Source organism: Lissotriton helveticus, chromosome 4_1 (genome assembly GCF_964261635.1).
Source record: "Lissotriton helveticus chromosome 4_1, aLisHel1.1, whole genome shotgun sequence".
In the NCBI taxonomy this organism is placed as follows: Eukaryota; Metazoa; Chordata; class Amphibia; order Caudata; family Salamandridae; genus Lissotriton; species Lissotriton helveticus.
Genome location: NC_136063.1, coordinates 415,780,676 through 415,801,371, shown reverse-complemented (window position 1 = coordinate 415,801,371; position 20,696 = coordinate 415,780,676). Strand labels below are relative to the sequence as shown.

Below are 20,696 nucleotides of genomic sequence, written 5' to 3'. Positions count from 1 at the left end.
GGCTATGGCGCCTTTAATACAAACATCTCGAGGCAGACCGGAGGCATATGTTCCTGTGACTCTGCTCTGTTTCTGCTGATATTCCCTCCTGTATGATGACGTGGTGCGTGATTGTGCTGCTGATTGGATTGGACTTTGCCAAGTGTTAAGTTCTGGTGCTCTGTTGTGCACATGGTGGTGAGATGCTTCTGTCTAGTGCACGCTGTTAGAGTGAGGCCATTTGTAGGTGAGATTGAAACAGGGGCGTGTTGTGATATTGTTGGGCTTCGGTTGCTTCGAATGTCCGATGGATGCTCAGACATGGGTTACCGGAGGTGTCTTAGTTACATGTGGTCATGAATGTTCAAAATATATTAATTAAGGGTTCTGTGTTCGTTTTAGATTCAAACGGTGAGAGAAGTCATATGAAAAATAGTTCTCCAAAACCCAAGATGCTTTTCTTTTACATTAGTTGTGTTGGGTGGTGCTCTCAGGTGGTGAATAGTCAACCTTGGTTGTCCTGTAAGGGAAAAACTCCAGGAGATGCAGGACAGTCTTCACTTACACAAATCCTACAACTCGTAGATCGGCTCAAGGCATTAATAAACACTGAACAAATTTATATCGAAGATACTTTTAATTATGGTGAGTGAATTCACTGTAAGAAAAACCAGCACTTGTGGGTATCTTACAGATAAAAGTTATGTTATTCACGTTTGTAGAACATTTTCAACCTTTAGTATGGAATTGTAGTACTGTCCTGATCTGGGCATTCTTTTTGCAGAATTGGTAGGCTGGTGTTTTAAAAAAAAAAAAAACGAGAGAGAGGTGGGTCTCCGTGTACGTTGGGCATCCTGTTAGAGGGTATTAGGCCCACCCTGGCACTGTCGGCAGTCAGAGCGCAGCCAGCTGTAGGTCCATGATTGGTACAGACCAATTGAGGGAATACCAAGAATGGGTTCTTTATCCGTCAATACTAGACACTAGTCATGGGTCATTGGCATGTCAGAGGGACGTGCATGTCCCACACAATGAGAAAAAAGCTGGTCCTCAACGACGAATGCCGAGCCTGAGAGTGATGAATGATGGGATATCAAAGGGAATGGATGGAGAACCACTGCATGTTTTATGGTCCAAGTGGTATATTGAAAATTGGTTGGGAATCCCTTGTCTCGCTTGACTGACACATTAGATGAAGTGTGTTTCCGTGATAATGCATGCTGTTTAAGCGTAAACTTTTCAGTTTATTCCTACACTGTGGTTGTAACTATTTGAAAATAAATACAATGGTGTACAGAAATGTGCTGTAGCATGATACTGTGGGGAAAGGGGCGACAGACGACCATCTCGATTCAAGGACCTTATGAAAACGATCTTCTCTCGGATGAATTAGTACGTGCTCCAGCAGTACCTCACAGAGGCTGAGGACCTGGGGTTTCACCAGGCTGTAGACTGGTCACAGAGTTTGGGCCAGAAATAATGGTAGATGTTTCCCTTTCCAGTGACACAGGTTTGTAATCTCCGAGCCTTACACTGAGCTACCACTGCAAACTCAAATAGAAGCAGAGGCTAAAAGCTGGAACTTTCAGTTCACTTTCTACAAGCACATATTGCTCTTGGTTATCGCTCAGCTATTGGTCATGAGTGGCTTCCTAACAGACTAGTATCACTGCATTGCAAAATGTAAAACATGATCCAGCAGGGGTGCTGTTTAAACCCCCTGGCTTTGTATTCCATCTACCCGACGCCCCTGCAGAAACTTTACTTCCTGGACATTTGTTTCATGGAAGAGGACTAGTGTTTCTGTAATGTGCTGGTGTCATCCTAAGTACTGGCAGTGTTGGGAGGCAGAACATTTTCGCACTTCGTGTACATTTATTGTTTTAGCTTCCTTGTACTTTGTTTTAAGAGTTGCTTAAATGCCAAAGCAGAAATGTAAGCTATTGATGGAAGCAGTTTATTTTCATCTGCAAGGGTGCACATGAACAGAGTTCGGGGGAGATTTTCCAGCCCTACTCTCTAGGATCTTTCACTTTTATAATTGTTGGTCTGCGGCAAACAGTTTATGGCCTAGGCCCCTGTTTATTTACGAGCCATGCAGTCAGGTAGGTCTTCTGTGTTCTGAGATAGTACTAAGATCTTTATCGAATCTTCTGTTGTTGAGGCAGGGTATGAAGCCGCTTACATCCACATAAGATTATGTGTTTTACACTGATCTGTTGGACGCAGTTATTAATGTAGACTGGAAAGTCGGTGTGGCACATAGAGCGTCAGATTTTCTGATGCTGATTTTAGAGACCATGCTTAATCTCTTCCTGGTTACAGTGATCATTCAGAAGCGAATCAGTTCTCGCCTGTGGGTTGTGTAGCTTTATGATTCATGAGATAAAATAATAGTTTGATCAATTGCTTCTCGATTTTAGGTGGTTTCTTTCTACTAAATCCACGTTTTTGGTACAGGGTGAGAGACGCACCTCCCTCTAAAAGTGCCAGCTGTAGGGAAGTTGAGTAGGCTTTTGTCATATCACTCCCAAACAGGACAGTTGGCTTAGGTAAAATCTATTCATCTGGGTGTTAGCATCTGCTCTATATCTAGGGCTCCTCGAATTATGAGGCAGGGGAGGACTAAATTATGTGTCAAGAAAACGCAACTTATTCGGTGTAATGCGGCATATTTTGTGTTCGTATTACTACGTTATTTTGACATTTTTACACATGGTAATATTGTCTGGCTAAAGATTGCTTGCACTACTTTAACACCTAAACATGTCAATAAGCAATTGAACGATGTTTAGTCAATCTTTGCGATGAGTTATCCATTACGCAGGAACACGTCGCCACATTTTTTGTTATTTATGATCCTTTTGAACTAGACATTTTTGTTGTTGTTAAAATCTGCAGATGATGCAGCAGATGGTGGATTATGTGTCAAATATTGCACATTAATAATAATGTGAAAGATGCCTTGGCTGCTGAATCACATAATTCCAGTGGCACTGTCTATAGCCTTTATGAGGCAGTGTCATCCTGCTTCTTTGTGAATTTCTGGCTACTCTGCAGTACCACTATTTTTCCAGAGCTCAGAGAGGCTCACACTGCATCTGCTAGGTGCAATGCTTCACTTATCGCTAGAGGAGCAGGAAAAAGCAGATTTGTTCGGCAGTAGGTTCAGAACCAATGGTTCCTGAGGCCCTTCTTAAATTTGAACTTGCTTAACATTGATGGTGAAGAAGATATGGGGATGAGGGCATGGAGTCAAGTTATTTCGCTTATTGTAGTACTTGAAAGTAGAATGGAGCCAATGCCTTTTTCAGCGACATTACCTAGGCGGGTATCCGGGCATCATTCAGTTTTTCTTAAAATGCTAGTTCTCCACCCTGTAAACCTTGACTGTTCATTACGTACCCATCAGCTTTTAGTACTCTTCAATGTTCATTCAGGTTAAACTACTGATCACCTGGCCAACAATCACAGATTTTGCTATTCAGGCACTTTTCTGGTTTGTATTTACATCTTGGGTGTAATGCTACACACTGGAGTACAAGGATAAGCCACCACCAGGAATCCAAGACTTGAAAGCTGATTGGAACACTCTGTTGGCTCATTCCCTTTGAATGATTTTGATGCATTCTTCCATACACACGTTTAGTTCTAACACTTTGCCTTAATTATCCTAGTAGGTAGCAGAATTACTCTCTTCGTCATCTCTTGCCCATGTCTGTCATGAATCCCTTTATGGACCCCACAAATGATGGGCACTGCAGCCCCTAGAAGGGAGCAGAGCCAAGCCTGAGGAAGATGTTTTTTTAGCTGCCAATATCTTTTATTGTCATCGTTCCTGTGCATTCCTAGATGGTCATGTGAGGTTAGTTCGAAGTATCCTAAAAATAGTCCTTTTGCAATAAGCATTGGGAAACTCTAGCTTCACCCGTGAAGCACCAGTATAAAATGCTCCCGACTGCTGTTCTTGCAAGTGGAAATCCAGGCTTTGGTGCATGGTTTTACAGAGCTAGAGGTTTCATATTGGTAATCTTGGAAAACAACACATAATGGCTAATGCACGATTGCTCGAAATCTGACCGTGTAAGGTAAGGGCATCCCCAGCAAGAGAAAAGACCTTGCCTTCGTTATCCTGAATTTTTCAAACCATGTGAGAACTAAGGATATGAAATATAACTTGTGGGAGATGTTCTAAATAAAACTTGCAGGTTCATCTTTGAAGGCAATGAGGTTGCAGGGTAAATGCTTCTAATCCTGAAACAACTCACTGTTACTTTGATCGATGTTTGTTTGTGTTCAAGTATTGTCCAGGGTACCAGAAGTGAAGTCTAATGCACCAGAAGACTGTTCTTCTCTCTTAGCACAAATAAAGCCTCCAAGCTGCTGAGGTGAGGCAACGGGTCAAATATTTTTCATTTTGACACATATTCAGTGGCTATTATTGGGCAGTTTCAAGTACAAGGAAGACATATTTCCTCCTACACCTAATACAAAAAGGGAGTATCGCCACTTAAATGAAGGATGCTATTAGCACTGCAAAGGGGATCTAGAGGGTGGAGTTCAGCGTGTATGTCTTCCATTGACGAATAATTAATTCTCTTCTAGTTCAGAAGGCACTCTATACCAAAGCTCACTCTTTACTTCACATGAACGACTGCATGAAATATTTAGCAGGGCCCTTCGTAATGTAAGAGGCTTTTTCTTCCATGGATATTACCAGAAACTCTGCAAAACGGTTTCCTGTTCTTATTTGGGCTCTGTAGAGAATCTCGAAGGAGCAGATGGGATATATTCCAATACTGTCCTATCGCTTCTATGTACCATGTTTTTTAAGGTTCTTAGACCAAACATGCCCGCATCAGGGCATACCATTAGAGAACCAATTTGCAGTTCCTCCCCTTTGGACTTTTATCAGTAGCCGGAGAATGTTTCAATAAATGATTGCTGCGATGGTGGTCCACCTTCACTTCTAGGATATACATATTTACCTATATACAAAGGAATGGGTGATCAGAGCCAAATCTCCACACCTATTTTCAGAACACCTGGACAGTACAATCACCATTTTGCATAGCTTTGTGTTTTTGTCAATGAAAGCAAATTGTCCTTGATGCCTTTGCAGAAAATTCACTTTAAAGGAGCAGTTTTGAACATGGCACAGTGTTCTCATCTTTCCTAACTTTGAGATAGTGGACAATATTCTCATCAAATGATCTGACAGTTTATGACTGACCTACAGCAAAGGCCACATGATGAGCAATCTAGTCTCTTGCAGATGAATCACCTGGTGCAATAGAATCAGTTCTTAAGAAATCTTTCCATCCCATCCATTGCAGTGGTCGGCTAGCCCTTCAAATAAATTGTCTTGAACCAGGAGCTGTTCCGGCATCCCAGCCCATGCTTACAGTTACCAACACTGTGGACGTATCCAAATAGGAGTTTACAAATAATCTTGTTATACCTTTAGACTGTCTTTTGTTCATTCAGATAATTTCCCCCACTTCAGGAGGAAGCAGTTGCTGATTGCAACAGACAACTCAGCCATAATGTGATTGGTACTTTTTTTCTAATGGAGATGACCCTTTCCCAGAGATTCTTAATTGTTCTCCTCTTTCCCTGCTGTTGACGGTGTTATTTTGTTGTTCTGGTATGGATATTCTTGGGTCTGTCATTTTCCTTAGCCACTGGGAAGGGCAAAAAAGTTGGTAGAACAAAAAATATGGTCATGCCTTATATGGATCCGCTTACTCAGTTCTGCTGATCGGCAGCTGGAGCTGCATATTGGCATTAAATACCACTGGATCAATTCTGCTACAAAAAGATTGTTGATAAAGTCTGATGTCTAGAAAGGTGATTCATAGAAGGGCTCTTACAGATGCTTAGGCTCCATCAGAAGCAATGTTACTGAAGGTGCATAAATTATTCTTATGAAGGATCCTTCTAATTGCCGATGCCTCACCCCTTGAACCTTCTCCAGGAATCAGACTAGATCTAAGAACTTAAAAGCAGTACTCCTGTGTGCTGGTGGGTAGTGTATTGCGGCTCCCCATCAACGTTATTCCACTCAGAAAGTGACATACGGAGACAGAAATATGTGCCATCCTTGCATGCTGAAGTCAGTGCCTTTCTTTCCGTGCCTTCAGTCATGGATCCAGAACTACTTCTTTGTCAGTAGACCACAAATCTCTTCAAAATGTACCAGTGCACAAGGAACATGTCACCCCCTAAGATGATGGGGTTTAAACTGTGTATGGACTGTTGCACCCTGAATTTCTTGGTCCATCAGGAACGTTGCAGTAAGTAGAGGCCTGCAGAGAGACATGCTGCACATTTTCGGCTCTTTATTGATTTGCCTGGAATGTCTTAAGGTCCCAAGGATTTGAATGTTCTGCCAATGAGACTTCTGCCAGCGGACTCGCCCTCAGTGCTCTCTGTACCCCTTGAACTCGTAAAGGGTCTAACATCGACTCTGTTGCTCACTTGGTTCCTAGCACAAACCCCTGTCCCAGTTTCCTTGACATCGATGGTGATGTCGATGTCAGAGCAGATGTGCAGACCACCGTGCGAAATGACTCTGAGTAGAATCCGTCATGACCTCAACCAAGATTGAGCCTTGCCCGAACCATTATGCAATCAATAGGCAATCCTTCAGATTCAGATACCTTGTCCCTACCATGGAGTAGGGTCCAAACATTACAGTATGAAGATGAAAATTGATATGAAGAACTTCAATATGCCAGTAGTTTGGACACTTCAACAGATACAGGCCCTGCTCCTTCCCATGGCTCTTCCACTTAGGAGAGTCCATCCTTTGCAATTACTATGCTTAGGGCAACAGTCTGGATTTTCAGTTCTTCACTATGAAAGTTAAAGCTAATGTGCTAACTGAGGTACAACAACCTGATCAGCTTCTGCATAGACCCTGTTACCATTTAATTAAGTTGTTATGGTATTGTAATTGCATTTATATAGTGCTTACTACCCCTGACGAGGCATCAAAGCCCTTTTTCGTCGAGTAGTATTCTACTCCGGAACCCATAAAAGATTAGTGGTGAATTAGTATAGTGAAAATATTAAAGTAATTTGAGTGGTGGATATGTTAGTCAAGTTATTTGAATTGAGACGGATAGTGGAGGGATAGAAGAGGGAAAAAGATTTGCATTTATATAATGCTTGCTACCCTTGATGGGGTGTTGAACTGCTTTTTCGCAAGTAGAACGCTACTTCGCAACCCAGGAAGGATTAGTGGTGAATTAGTATAGTGAAAATATGAAAGTAACTTGAGTCGTGGATATGTTAGTCAGATTATTTGGATTGAGAAGGATAGAGAAGGGCAAAAAGGTTTGCATTTGTATCGTGCTTGCTACTCCGGATGGGGGGAGGGTGTTGAAGTGTTTTTTTCGGCAAGTAGCACGCTACTCTGGAACTTATACAGTGTTAGTGGAACATTAGTACAGAGAAATATGAAAGTAATTTGAGTGGTGGATATATTAGTCAGTTATTTGTATTGAGAAGGATAGTGAAGGGGATGAAAAGGTAAAAAGGTATGCATTTATATAGCGCTTACTACCCATGATGAGGTGTTAAAGTGCTTTTTGGGCGAGTAGCACACTACTCAGGAACACATAAAGGATTAGTGGTGATTTAGTAAAGTGAAATATGAAATTAATTTGAGTGCTGGACATGTTAGTCTGTTATTTGGATATCCTTTTAGGCATGTGGTCGAAACCATGTTCAAACCTATCTGTTAATAGGCAGGTTATTCATCGCCATCGTCCCGCATCAGGCGACCCAGCCTTTCTTACTCAACGCCAGAGCTCTTACGCTTACTGGTAAAGGAGTCCACAAGCTAGATCAGTCCAAACGTTTTTCCCTCCACTGCGTGAATCGAAAAGGTTAGAGAAAATTGGTGAAAAAAAATTCTCATCTATGAGCCTCGCCCTGAGGTCAGTGAATGCCAGCTGCCTATTAGGCTTTTTCTCTCATGCCCTTTGGGATGCAGTGACACAAGTTTACCGGGTGTTCTGGACAACCTTTAGGCGTCCCTTGCAGATAGGCATGCTGCACATTTTTGGCTCTTTTTTGATTTGCTCTGGAATGTCTTAAGGTCCCAAGGATTTGATGCTCTGCCAATGAGACTTCTGCCAGCGGACTCACCCTCATTGCTCTCTGTAACCCTTGAACTTGTATAGGGTCTAACATCGACTCGGTAGACGGTTTCGACCGGGATGCGGTTGCAGATTAAGCTCTCGAGTCGTAACGCACAATATATCGACTCCTGAATGCCATGGATAATTTTTCTTGAACGTTTATGACTCGCTGTTCACCGCTCAGAATTATTTAAGCATCAAAAACGTTCTCCTGATGAAGGGCTTGGTTCCGAAATGCATTGTGAGCATCAACCTAAAATCCTAACTTGAAAGTTGTTCCATTTTATGCACCTAAAATAACTTTGGAATATATGTATCATATCAATGCGTGAAGATGACATTCCTGATAACCACTGTGACGTAACATGGTTTTGTAATAAACAAGGAGAACAACAAAGAGAATTGTTTTGAATTTCGTTTACCTACAATTGAAAATTCATGGGAATTTTCCCAAAAGGAGTGCTTTTTGGGGACCCTGTTACAGTTCTAACAGTGCAAGCTGAATTTGAACATTATTTGACTCCCTTTGGTCAGAGGGAGAAACCCAGTAGCACCCAAGCGTTACACACCTGAGTATTGTACTACAAATTGATTAACTTGAGAAGCAAGAGAGTGCTGCACAAATCCATTGATTTCTTAATAACGTGCTGATAAGTTTGTCATATGTTCTGGCATGGACACACCTGACTACTTGGGTTGAGTGAAGTGTACTAGTGTGGGTCTTCATGCCAGGATGAGGTCTACAGGCTTAGTCAGAAATGTCTAGTCATCCTTATCAGGCATGCTGTTTGTCGGCTTTACCATTTTTGGTGAACAACTGATTCTTACCTGGGTCGGCAGAACTAGAGCAGAGCCAAAGCATGCTGCCTGGGCCTTTCTGATCCCACAAGACCAATCCACTATCCGTTTTTCCCTCTCCATGTCTATGGTTGGGGCTTTCTATTTTGCCATCGCTGGCAGCCCAGTAAGGCTTTAAGCTCTATTGTGGTAGACGCCACAGTTCTTACAGAGAGAAGTAAGGACAGCAGGGACAACATGCAGCTCAGTCTTTGCCTCTCCAGCAACTGAAAAACCTCTTTAATGTGTCCTTACTGGCACACAGTCACTTTGTTGGAGGATCCAATATTTCCTCCAGGTCTGGAAGTGGGTCTTTCAAATTGTTCATCGAGGCTATATCCTCTAATTCCTTACTATCCCCTGCACCTTCCACCACACTTAGGGCAGCTGACAAAGGACTACCTGTCTGCCTTGTAGCAGTAAATACAGGCCATCTTGGCCAAAGGGGCCATAGAGAGGATTCCAGCCTCGGAAGTAGGAACTGGGTGTTACTCCTGCTACTTTCATGTGATGAAAAAGGATGGAGACCTTTGGCCTATTTTAGATATCTGCCCTCTCAACGCCTTCCTGCGGAAGAACATATTCAAGATATTCCCTCTAGCCCTGATACTGTCTGCTTTAGACCCCAGAGATTGGATGGTTGAATACCACCTGCAGGATGCTTGTTTCAATAACACCATCTTGCAGGCCCACAGTCATAGTGCTTCTTTATGGCTTCACCGGTGCCCCTAAGGTTTTCACAAATTTTTATATTTTATATTTTTATATTTTCACTATACTAATTCACCACTAATCCTTCCTGGGTTGCGAAGGAGCGTTCTACTTGCGAAAAAGCAGTTCAACACCCCATCAAGGGTAGCAAGCATTATATAAATGCAAATCTTTTTCCCTCTTCTATCCCTCCACTATCCGTCTCAATTCAAATAACTTGACTAACATATCCACCACTCAAACTACTTTAATATTTTCACTATACTAATTCACCACTGATGCATCACTAGTGGGTTGGGGAGGTCATCTGGGAGAGGTGGAGATCAGAGGCCTCTGTGCTGTAGTTGAGGGCGACTCACTTGGTGTTAAAGTGGGAGAGGTGTGGCGCCGCGGCCAGGGCGACTGACGCTGGAATCTGGGGATCACGGTTCGATCCCCGGCTCCGGCAGCAGGTTAGCTCAGCACCATGTGACTCTGGGCAATAGCTCGCTTAATCTTCCCGACGGCCCCCAGCGCCTAGAGACCCTTACGGGTGATTGTGCGCTTTACAAATGTGGATTATTATTATTATTATTAAAGTTAAAGGCCTTCCTGTGCACCATCAGAGGAAAGCAGATGCTTGCTCACACTACTGCTATGTTTACTGCAGCAAGCAGGGAGGGCTGAGCTCTTGGACTCGGTGTCAAGAGGCTCTGTGCCTTTGGTATTGACTGGACTGCACAGGTTTATCTTGAGTGGTAAACTACCTGCCGTATTTACTCAGCCACCAATGGTTAGTAGATCATGAATGGCATTGCACCTGGAGGTGGCACAGGGTGTCTTCCGACAATATGGAGAACTCTGTCTTTTCAACACCTCCGAGAATGTGCAATATCTGCACTTTTGTGTGTTAGATTTCCAAGGCTGCTATCGCTCTCTGAAACTCATTCCCTCTACAGTAGAGATTAGGACTCCTATACACCTTCCCACTGCGTCCTCTCCTGCTCAGAGTTCTGAAGATTATTATTAACCAGGACAACCTAGTGGCTCCAGATTGAGCCAGGAGAGTGTGGTACCTGAAACTCCTTGGCATTTGCATCTGTCCTTCGATCAATGGGGGAGATCTTCTGACAGCAACAGGGCAGGGTACTGAACCCAGGCTTAAACAATTTACATCTCCATGCTTGGAGAGTAAGCAGTGGCAATTGACCTCTTTTAGCCTCCCCCTGGAGTTTGTTGATTTCCTCTTGGCAGCGAGGTGTAAACCGATTGTTGGGACAAATTTGGGGATTGGTGCGGCACCAGACATATTGACCCCTTACAAGGTGTCAGAAGATTTTTTGTTTTCCCCATCCCTGTCATTGAAAGACCTTACTATGGGCACTGTTAAGAGTCACCTGTTGTCTCTTTCAGCTTTTTTGCAGTTACCCGATCAGCCCTCTGTACTTAAGTATCCTGTTGTCATGACATTTTTGAAAGGTGTGCAATATTAATTTCTGTCACTACCCATTGTGATGCCACCTTTGGACTTGAACGTAGTCCTCAATTTTTTGATGTGCACCCTACGAGGGCACTAAGCTTTTACACTAATCGCACTAGAGGACATCGGGGAGACGGTCAGGTCTTGCGAGGGTTTTCAGGAGCAAAGAAAGGTAAGGCAGTTCAAAAACTGACCATCTCTTGATGGATTGTTCTTTGCATAAATTGCTGCTGACGATATTTGAGCATTCTTCTTTATCAAACAGTTAAAAAGTAACACCATAGATTAAAAAAGTATTCTTAGGCACATTTTAATTCTTTGCCCCGCTCCTGATACTCATGGTTTAACATTGGAGTATAGTACCAGAGAGGCGTAATTGTACAACATGTAATTCAGGTATACCATGTTCTGTCTTGTACATATAAGTATGCCCAAACCCATATTTTATATAATTTATGAAGGCATTCCAATAAATAAGGTCATTGCATTTTATTTTTCACAGTCTAAATCGGACCGCACTCAATTGATCTATTGTACTTTCTTTACTTAGAAGTATATCAGCCCAGCCCACCATAGCTGCATATAATAACAGAGCCCAAGCAGAAATCAAGAGACAGAACTGGCAAAATGCTTTGAATGATTGTGAAAAAGTACTGAGTCTGCACCCTGGAAATGTAAAAGGTAAGACCGTTAAAATGACATTACGTGATGGTGTTAAACAAACTTCTGTATTATGACACATCGCATACTCTGCCTCACCCTGACGAAGTTATTCGGATTAGGTTCTTAACAGTTTTTAAACTGCATCGTTTGCACATCTTTTTAACAAACATTACTTGTAATTGCACTATCTGTTTTTATAAACTGTACTGTTGAATTTGATTGGTAAAGTGCACCCACCAGCATCGGGAGGGCACGAAACTGCCACTTAGCTCCACGCCACCGTAAAAACGGAAGTCTCCCGTGGCAGCGCTGGGGGAGTTTCAACAATTTTGCTCAACCACGCCACAGTACAGAAACGGAACAGCGGCGCAGCACCCGTAAGGATTGCATACTCTGCCTCACCCTGACAAAGTTATTCAGATTCGGTTCGTAACAGTTTTTAAACCAGTGGCGTCACTGGGGTTGGTGTCACCCGGTGCGGGTAACTCATGGTGTCACCCCCTCACGACTTACCGCATGGACCACCTCTGTCGGAACTGTACGGCGCTAGGTACTGTCTTACTCCCTCTAGCTCCCTCTCTCTGTCTAGCTCCCTCTAGCTCCCTCTCTCTGTGTTACTCCCTCTAGCTCCCTCTGGTTCCCTCTCTCTCTGTCTTACTCCCTCTAGCTCCCTCTCTCTCTGTCTTACTCCCTCTAACTCCCTCTCCCTCTGTCTTGCTCCCTCTAGCTCCCTCTCTTACTCCTTCTAGCTCCCTCTCTCTCTGTCTTACTCCCTCTAGCTCCCTCTCTCTGTGTCTTACTCCCTCTAGCTCCCTCTCTCTGTCTAGCTCCCTCTCTCTCTGTCTTGGTCCCTCTAGCTCCCTCTGTCTCCCTCTCTCTCTGTCTTACTCCCTCTAGCTCCCTCTCTCTGTCTAGCTCCCTCTAGCTCCCTCTCTCTCTGTCTTACTCCATCTAGCTCCCTCTCTCTGTCTAGCTCCCTCTAGCTTCCTCTCTCTCTGTCTTACTCCCTCTATCTCCCTCTGTCTCTGTCTAGCTCCCTCTCTCTCTGTGTCTTACTCCCTCTAGCTCCCTCTGTCTCCCTCTCTCTCTGTCTTACTCCCTCTAGCACCCTCTCTTTCTGTCTTGCTCTCTCTAGCTCCCTCTCTCTTATTCCCTCTAGCTCCCTCTCTCTCTGCCTTGCTCCCTCTAGCTCCCTCTCTCTCTATCTTACTCCCTCTAGCTACCTCTCTCTGTCTAGCTCCCTCTCTCTCTGTCTTACTCCCTCTAGCTCCCTCTCTCTGTCTAGCTCCCTCTCTCTGTGTCTTACTCCCTCTAGCTCCCTCTGTCTAGATCTGTCTAGCTCCCTCTAGCTCCCTCTCTCTCTGTCTTACTCCCTCTAGCTCTCCCTCTCTCTGTCTAGCTCCCTCTCTCTCTCTGTTTTACTCCCTCTGTCTCCCTCTCTCTCTGTCTTACTCCCTCTAGCACCCTCTCTCTCTGTCTTACTCCCTCTAGCTCCCTCTCTCTCTGTCTTACTCCCTCTAGCTCCCTCTCTCTCTCTCTCTTACTCCCTCTAGCTCCCGCTCTCTATCTTACTCCCTCTAGCTCCCTCTCTCTGTCTAGCTCCCTCTCTCTCTGCCTTGCTCCCTCTAGCTCCCTCTCTCTGTCTAGCTCCCTCTAGCTCCCTCTTTCTGTCTAGCTCCCTCTAGCTCCCTCTCTGTCTTACTCCCTCTAGCACCCCCTCTCTCTGTCTAGCTCCCTCTCTCTCTCTGGCTTACTCCCTCTAGCTCCCTCTGTCTCCCTCTCTCTCTGTCTTACTCCCTCTAGCTCCCTCTCTCTCGGTCTTACTCCCTCTAGGTCCCTCTCTTTCTGTCTTGCTCCCTCTAGCTCCCTCTCTCTTACTCCCTCTAGCTCCCTCTCTCTGTCTAGCTCACTCTCTCTCCTTCTTACTCCCTCTAGCTCCCTCTCTCTGTCTAGCTCCCTCTAGCTCCCTCTCTCTGTCTAGCTCCCTCTAGCTCCCTCTCTCTCTGTCTTACTCCCTCTAGCTCCCTCTCTCTTGCTCCCTCTAGCTCCCTCTGTCTCCCTCTCTCTCTGTCTTACTCCCTCTAGCTCCCTATCTCTCTGTCTTACTCCCTCTAGCTCCCTCTCTCTCTGTCTCACTCCCTCTCTCTCTGTCTTGCTCCCTCTAGCTCCCTCTCTCTTATTCCCTCTAGCTCCGTCTCTCTCTGTCTTGCTCCCTCTAGCTCCCTCTCTCGCTCCCTCTAGCTCCCTCTCTCGCTATCTTACTCCCTCTAGCCCCCTCTCTCTGTCTAGCTCCCTCTCTCTCGGTCTTACTTCCTCTAGCTACCTCTCTCGCTGTCTTACTCACTCTAGCTCCCTCTCTCTCTGTCTTTCTCACTCTAGCTCCCCCTCTCTGTCTTTCTCACTCTATCTCTCTCTCTGTCTTACTCCCTCTAGCTCCCTCTCTCTCTGTCTTGCTCCCTCTAGCTCCCTCTCTCTCTATCTTACTCCCTCTAGCTCCCTCTCTCTGTCTAGCTCCCTCTCTCTCTGTCTTTCTCACTCTAGCTCTCTCTGTCTTTCTCACTCCTGCGAGACGCTGGCGAGTGTGAACAGCATGAGGAACAAGCTTGCACAGGGAGCGACAGTAAAGGTCAAGTGAGAGCAGAGGCGAGGCTGCAGTGCAGATTGGTGTCACCCCATGGGTTGGTGTCACCCGGTGCGGTCCGCACCCCCCGCACCCCCCTAGTGACGCCACTGTTTTAAACTACATCATTTGCACATCTTTTTAACAAGCATTACTTGTAATTGCACTATCTGTTTTTATAAATTGTACTGTTGATGAATTTGATTGGTAAAGTGCACCTACCAACATTGGGAGGGCACAAAAAAACTGCCACGTAGCTCCAGCGCAAAAGCAAGTCACCGGTAGCACCGCTGGGGGAGGAGCAACAACTTTGCTCAACCACGCCACAGTACAAAATCAATGCCGCGGGGCGACCGCGCCGCTGGTGCGCCGAAGGCAAGCCTATATGCACCCTCCGACCCGAACGGGCCCAGGGACCAGAAACCCTGGTCCTTTAACGTCAAATCAAATGCCACATTGCACCTACTCAAGAGATATGCTTTTGGACCTGGCATATACACAGAACCCAGCATGTGCTGTGCGAAATGATCTCCTAGTGATCTGGATGGCATGTTCTCATGTTGCCACTGCAAATGGAGCTGTCAAGTAACATATGCCCAGTCTACAGAGAAAGATACCAATTCTAACAGCCTCCTCCTGACCTGTATTTTCTTTAACTCTAGATCAATACCCGAACACTGTATTGAGATCTGGGAGACCTTAGATGACCTAAACCCACATCGAGCATTTATTACTGAAAAATGGCTAGACGACAACAACTCCCCCGATATTGCCCTAGCTCTACCAACAATGAGAGGGCACAGCCATTTTATTTAAAGAGCACCCTATCTGCATTCCTGAAGCAGTTATCTAGACAGGCACACATGAGACTCTAGGTTTCTTGATGTCCAGAGGTGAACCCAAACTATTCGGAGAGGCTGTTATTTACAACCTTACTGGCCAGTATCCAGACTTCCGCGCAAACTTGCTATCTCAACTTCTCGCTCTCTGCTTAAAACAGAAACACTTTGTAGTTATTGGTGACTTTAACATTCACTATGAAAACTCCACTAACCCGGGGGCCAAGCATCTGGAAAATGATATGGCAATAATGCAACTACTTAAGTGGATCAGAGGACCAACCCACACGGCTGGACACACACTGGATCTACTCTTCTCTAACATTGAGACAACCTACGTCCATGATATCAAATCGCTGTCAAGGACCCTAATCTCCTTCTCTTTTAGCATACCAGTTAAACTACTCCAGACAAGAACAGGGTTTCTGTCAGGGAGAAGAGCTTGGAACGAACCACCCTCAACTTGTTTGCCTCACACTTCTCACAATACAACCCTATTACGCCTTACACTAATTCTGTTCAAGCGGAAGCTGAGCATCTGCAAAAAGAAATTGAGGAAACACTTGCTCAGTGCACCCCTAAACTAGATAGTAAATTTAACAATAAAGCACAATCCGAGAAATAGTACTCATTAGAATTAAAACTAATGAAAAGAAAGTGTAGAAACCAGGAACACAAATGGAGACTGTCAAAGGACAGCAAGGAAAGACAGAGCTACCTAGTCGATCTGAAAAGCTACCACAGTGCCCTAAAAAAATGCAAAGAAAAATTACTATACAAAAACAATCCAAGACAACGGTAGTTCATCCAAAGGACTATACAAAGTAATTCAAGAACTCTGAAAACCCACCAACCTGTCTCAAACTATGGCACCTACAATGGACAACTGTGAGCTACTGCTCTTCACTGATGAAGTGATCAAAATCTATACATCCTTTAACAATCAGCCAGAGGGAGATAATATAGTCTGGGAAACAATGCCACCCCATCCTCTGGCTCAGGCTCATCTTGCCACTTTGGCCCCCCTCTCAGGAGAGCAGGTAGAAAAAGTTATGACTGAAGTTAAGGCAGGATCGCCACTCGATCATTGCCCAAACTTCATCTTCTCTCTGTCAGTATCAGTCTTATGCCCCATGTCACCAAAATATTTAATCACTCTTTGGAGCTAGCTTCCTCCTCAACCATATGGAAGGAAACTGTGGGCTTTCCCCTTCTAAAAAATGAGGCCTATAAATGTAAGGCCCTACCAACCTATCTTGAGGCTACCGTATCCATCTAAGGCAGAGGTCTTCAATCTGTGGGGTGCGACCCCCAAGGGGGGCCTGGAGTCCTGAGAAGGGGGTCGCACATTCCCCAGCTTCACTTGTCAAAATCAAAAACATTTGCTTTAGTTTTGGAAAACGAAAGCTTTTCTGTGACAGCTAATTTAGATCATTATCAGATGAAGTTTTATCAACTGAGTCTCTAGTGCTGGAAAAGCCTGCATGCCAGAGTTCTTTGCTTGCCTGAATGAAATGCAAATGTGCCTATCAGTTAATCTGCAAGTGTAAAGGGTGCTTGGGACCCGGTTCTGGCTTTAATTGTTCAAATAACTCCAAGCTTTGTGATGGCAAAGATTTGTTTTTTTGAGTGGTAGTGCAAAGAGTTAACAACTGGGCTGTGAAGTGCTTGCTTTTAATTTTAACTGGCTTTACACAACCCTTAGTACTCCTAAAGAGGTGTTGAAGGGACAGTTATGTAAAAAAAAAATGCATTCTTATGCTCTGGTGTTACTAAAATCTACATTTTGGAAACACTATTTAATTTGGTAAACTATTTGCACGTTTTGCACTACTCTATCTTACACTGTGTGTGTTTAGGTGGCCAGTCTATCTCTGTGAAAGCAGCAGCTGCTGCCTGGAACGCCATTCCTGTGGAGCTTCAGCACACTCAGGATTTCAAGCGCTTTAAAAAAACATTAAAAACGTACCTCTTCAAAATGGTTAAGTAATTTTATTTTTTCTGCCCACTTTCTCACTGTCTGCGCACGCGCCAGGACACTCTTGAGTATTTGAGCGCGCTACAAAACCCTGTATAACATAACATAACTGTGTATACGGCAAGTATAAAACAATGACTTAAACATTCACAGTGCTTTCTGTCATAGGCTGTGACCTCGTAGCAGTAAAAATACATGTTAGTATTCTCCACTGCACCAATCAATATTTAATTCTATGGCTCTCTGGTTAAGCATAGACCTCTACAATGCATTAACTAATATAGGTTTCATAATGTCCTTCAGTGCATTTCCCACTAAGAACCAACTTTTTAAATTTGTTTTTCATTACGCTGCCCATTATTGATGGTGAAAGACCAAAAAAATGTACAGAATATTTTGTGACTTATTTATAAGAGGCTTGCATCGCCAGAGGAATCATCTGAACCATACCCATGAGACGTTACAAAGTCACCCTGCATAGGTTTGCATGGCCTCATAGATATGGAGTAAGACATAGCAGCGCAAGTCATTGCGTTGCCTAACTCTGCGTCAAGTAGGTGTTCCATGGGCTTTGCGTGGGGTTCCCACGCAACACCTATGGATTTTGATGCTGTCCCATATTTACAAAATCAAGGAAACCTGGGGCAGCTCCAAAAACAGACGCCTTCCCAACGGAGGCGTAACGGGGAGAAATCCTTTGATTTCTCCTCATTCTTTCCTCTTCATGTGTGCTGCATTCTGCAGCTCAAATAGAAAGAGGAAAAAACCTTTTGGGATTGTTTATGTGAAGGATGGTGCCCCTTCCTGTAAAAAAACAATCCTGTCTAGGTTGGTGCTACGCAGCAATTTGTGCGTCAACACAAGGAAAAGGACAGGAATGCACCGTAGTTCATAAATACAGTATATTCCAGCCCTTTCACATTGGCTTAGGGCAGCACAGCAAGAAGACTTACAGCTCTGCCCTATGCCAATTCCTCATAAATAAGGCCCTTTGTATTTAGCTACACCTTTGACTCTACCCCCACGCTCACTGCCCTTTCGTTTGCTAAACACTGTGTTTAATATTATTTCCCCACAGTAAAAATTATTTGCTGTGGGAATTTGGGGCGTTTATGATTGTTGATAGTTGTCGATGGTGAGGAGTACTAGGTTCTAGAAAGTTTTGATCAGAAGGGGGTCCTTACGCCTAAAAAAATTTGACAAGGGGGTCTCGGCATCAAATAGTTTGAAGACCTCAGATATAAGGTCTTGGAGAGATTGGTCATTATACAACTCACCACTTTTCTTGAAACCAATAACCTCCTGGACCACTCTCAGACTGGTTTTAGAACCAACAACAGCACAGAGGCCACATTACTTGCTGTATCCGACAACATCAGATCCTTAGTGGATCAAGGCAGAGCCGTAGCACTGATCCTTTTGGATCTTACTTTTGAGCTTTTGATACCGTATCCCATAATAAACTACTAAAGAATTCTCCACGAAAAAGGATTGCATTTGAAAGCCCTCTCTTGGTTCGCATCCTTCCTGAAAAACAGAACCCAAAAAATTCAAATGGGTCCTTGCTTCTCAAAATCATAAAGTATCAAACATGGAGTCCCACAGGGAGCTTCTCTAAGCCCCACTCTTTTTAACACGTATGTCTCATCCTTAGCTGCAATCACTAGGAAATGGGGCTTTGACATCTGCTCATACGCGGATGACACTCAATTATTGATCCCTCTTGATGACAAGCGTGCTAACACTGACATTAAGAGCAAACTAATTAATTGCCTCACCAAAATTGCAACTTGAATGACAGATCACTGCCTAAAGCTAAATGCTGGAAAATCTGAGATTTTTCTCTTCGGGGGTGCACACTCAATCTGGGACAGCAGTTGGTGGCCCCAAGCGCTGGGAACCGCCCCTGAACCCAAGCAAGTTGCTAAAAATCTGGGCATCCTATTCGATAATGCCCTATCTATTCTGGACTAAGTGCGTAGGTTATGCGGAAAATGTTTTGCCAGGCTGAAGCTATTCCGCAAACTTTTCCCTTGGATTCCACTGAACTGCAGAAAAACTTAAGCACTTTTTCTGAGCAGACCAGACTACTTGAATGCACTTAATGTGGGCATGCCAGAGTAACTTTTTTCTTGGCTTTAGCCCAGTTTTTCTGCGCAAAGTCCGTCTCCTCTACACCCTTCCAGTTGCCCGCCTATGGATCAATGGCCAGATATCGGAGCCCATCCCTCTTTCAAGGGGTACGAGGCAGGGATGCTCACTTTCGCCCATGCTCTTCGCTGTGGCTATGGAGCCCCTCGCCACCAGGCTCCGGCAGCATCACACTCAGAGAGGTCTGGGCTTTGCTGCCCGAGTCTTGGTCGTCTCCATGTACGCGGACGATGTCACACTTTATGTCCGCCACCCTCAGGAGAATCTCGGTCCCATGGTACACGAGGTGGTGCGCTTTGGGGGTATGTCCGGCATTCAAGTCAATTGGGGTAAGTTTATTCTCTTTCCTTTGACGGATGCCACTGTCCCCTTCACTCCGGACTATCCTTTTGTGTGGGCATCAAGGCCCACCAGATATATGGGTGTTTGGCTCAGTGGGAGCGTGGATGAACTCTGGAAGGCGAACTTTGGTCGAGCAGTCGACTGGCTGGAGACCAAGATTCCCCTTTTGGCGGCATTTACCTCTGTACTTTGCGGGGCGCATAGCCATCGCTAAGATGGTAGTGCTCCTGAAATTTTTATATCTGTTCCTGAATGTTCCTATACCTCTTACGGCACGCTTCTTCCGCACACTCCGCTCCCTCATTATCTCTCTCGTCTGGGCTGGGCGTCAGCCTAGAATTGCATATGATATTCTCACGCTCCCCCTCACGTGCGGTGGGATGGGTGCCCCGGACTTCAAATTATACACCCTAAGTACCCAGGCCAGCTTCCTTCACTTCGTGCTGCACCCGACTCCATTTCAGCCCCACGTGGTGGTGGAAGCTGACCTAGCGGTCCCCTTACCGCTCCAGACCGCTATCTTAGCCCCTGCAAAACCACTGCGCAAAGAGATTGACACGGTGGAGACCCTGCGCTGGGCCTGGGACGGTCTTAGAATATATTCATGCTCTATCTTGCTCTCTGCCGGTGCCATGCCTGTCGCATACCACCCAGCTTTTCCCTCACTGCACACGGCAGGGGTGGTAAAATGCGCAGCTGGCCTAGGACTGGCCACTTTATCAGACCTCTACCCCAACAGCGATTTCTTTTCGCTTCCGGCCGAATCTGGCCCAACAGACACATTGCTATATCATCAACTTAGAGCGTCCTGTCGGGATATGCTCCTTACATTCCTGCAGCCCCCCCCCTTCGAGGGCCACCCTTGACATACACTTCCACCTCCCCTCGCAAACTGGTTTCGAGGCTCTATGGCACCACATTAGCGGGATCAATATCTGCTGATCGCGCCTGCATTGCCTAGAGTGAG

The 20,696-nt window shown here is 44.9% G+C and overlaps 1 protein-coding gene across 1 annotated transcript in view; it reads left to right on the top strand.

The window, feature by feature from the left end:
• SPAG1 (sperm associated antigen 1) overlaps positions 1–20,696 on the top strand; it is a 906,455-nt gene that overhangs the window by 226,073 nt on the left and 659,686 nt on the right. Inside the window, exon 8 of the mRNA XM_078686952.1 lies at positions 11,687–11,817. Within this exon, the coding sequence (XP_078543078.1) occupies positions 11,687–11,817 (131 nt within the window). The remainder of the gene's footprint in view (positions 1–11,686; positions 11,818–20,696) is intronic.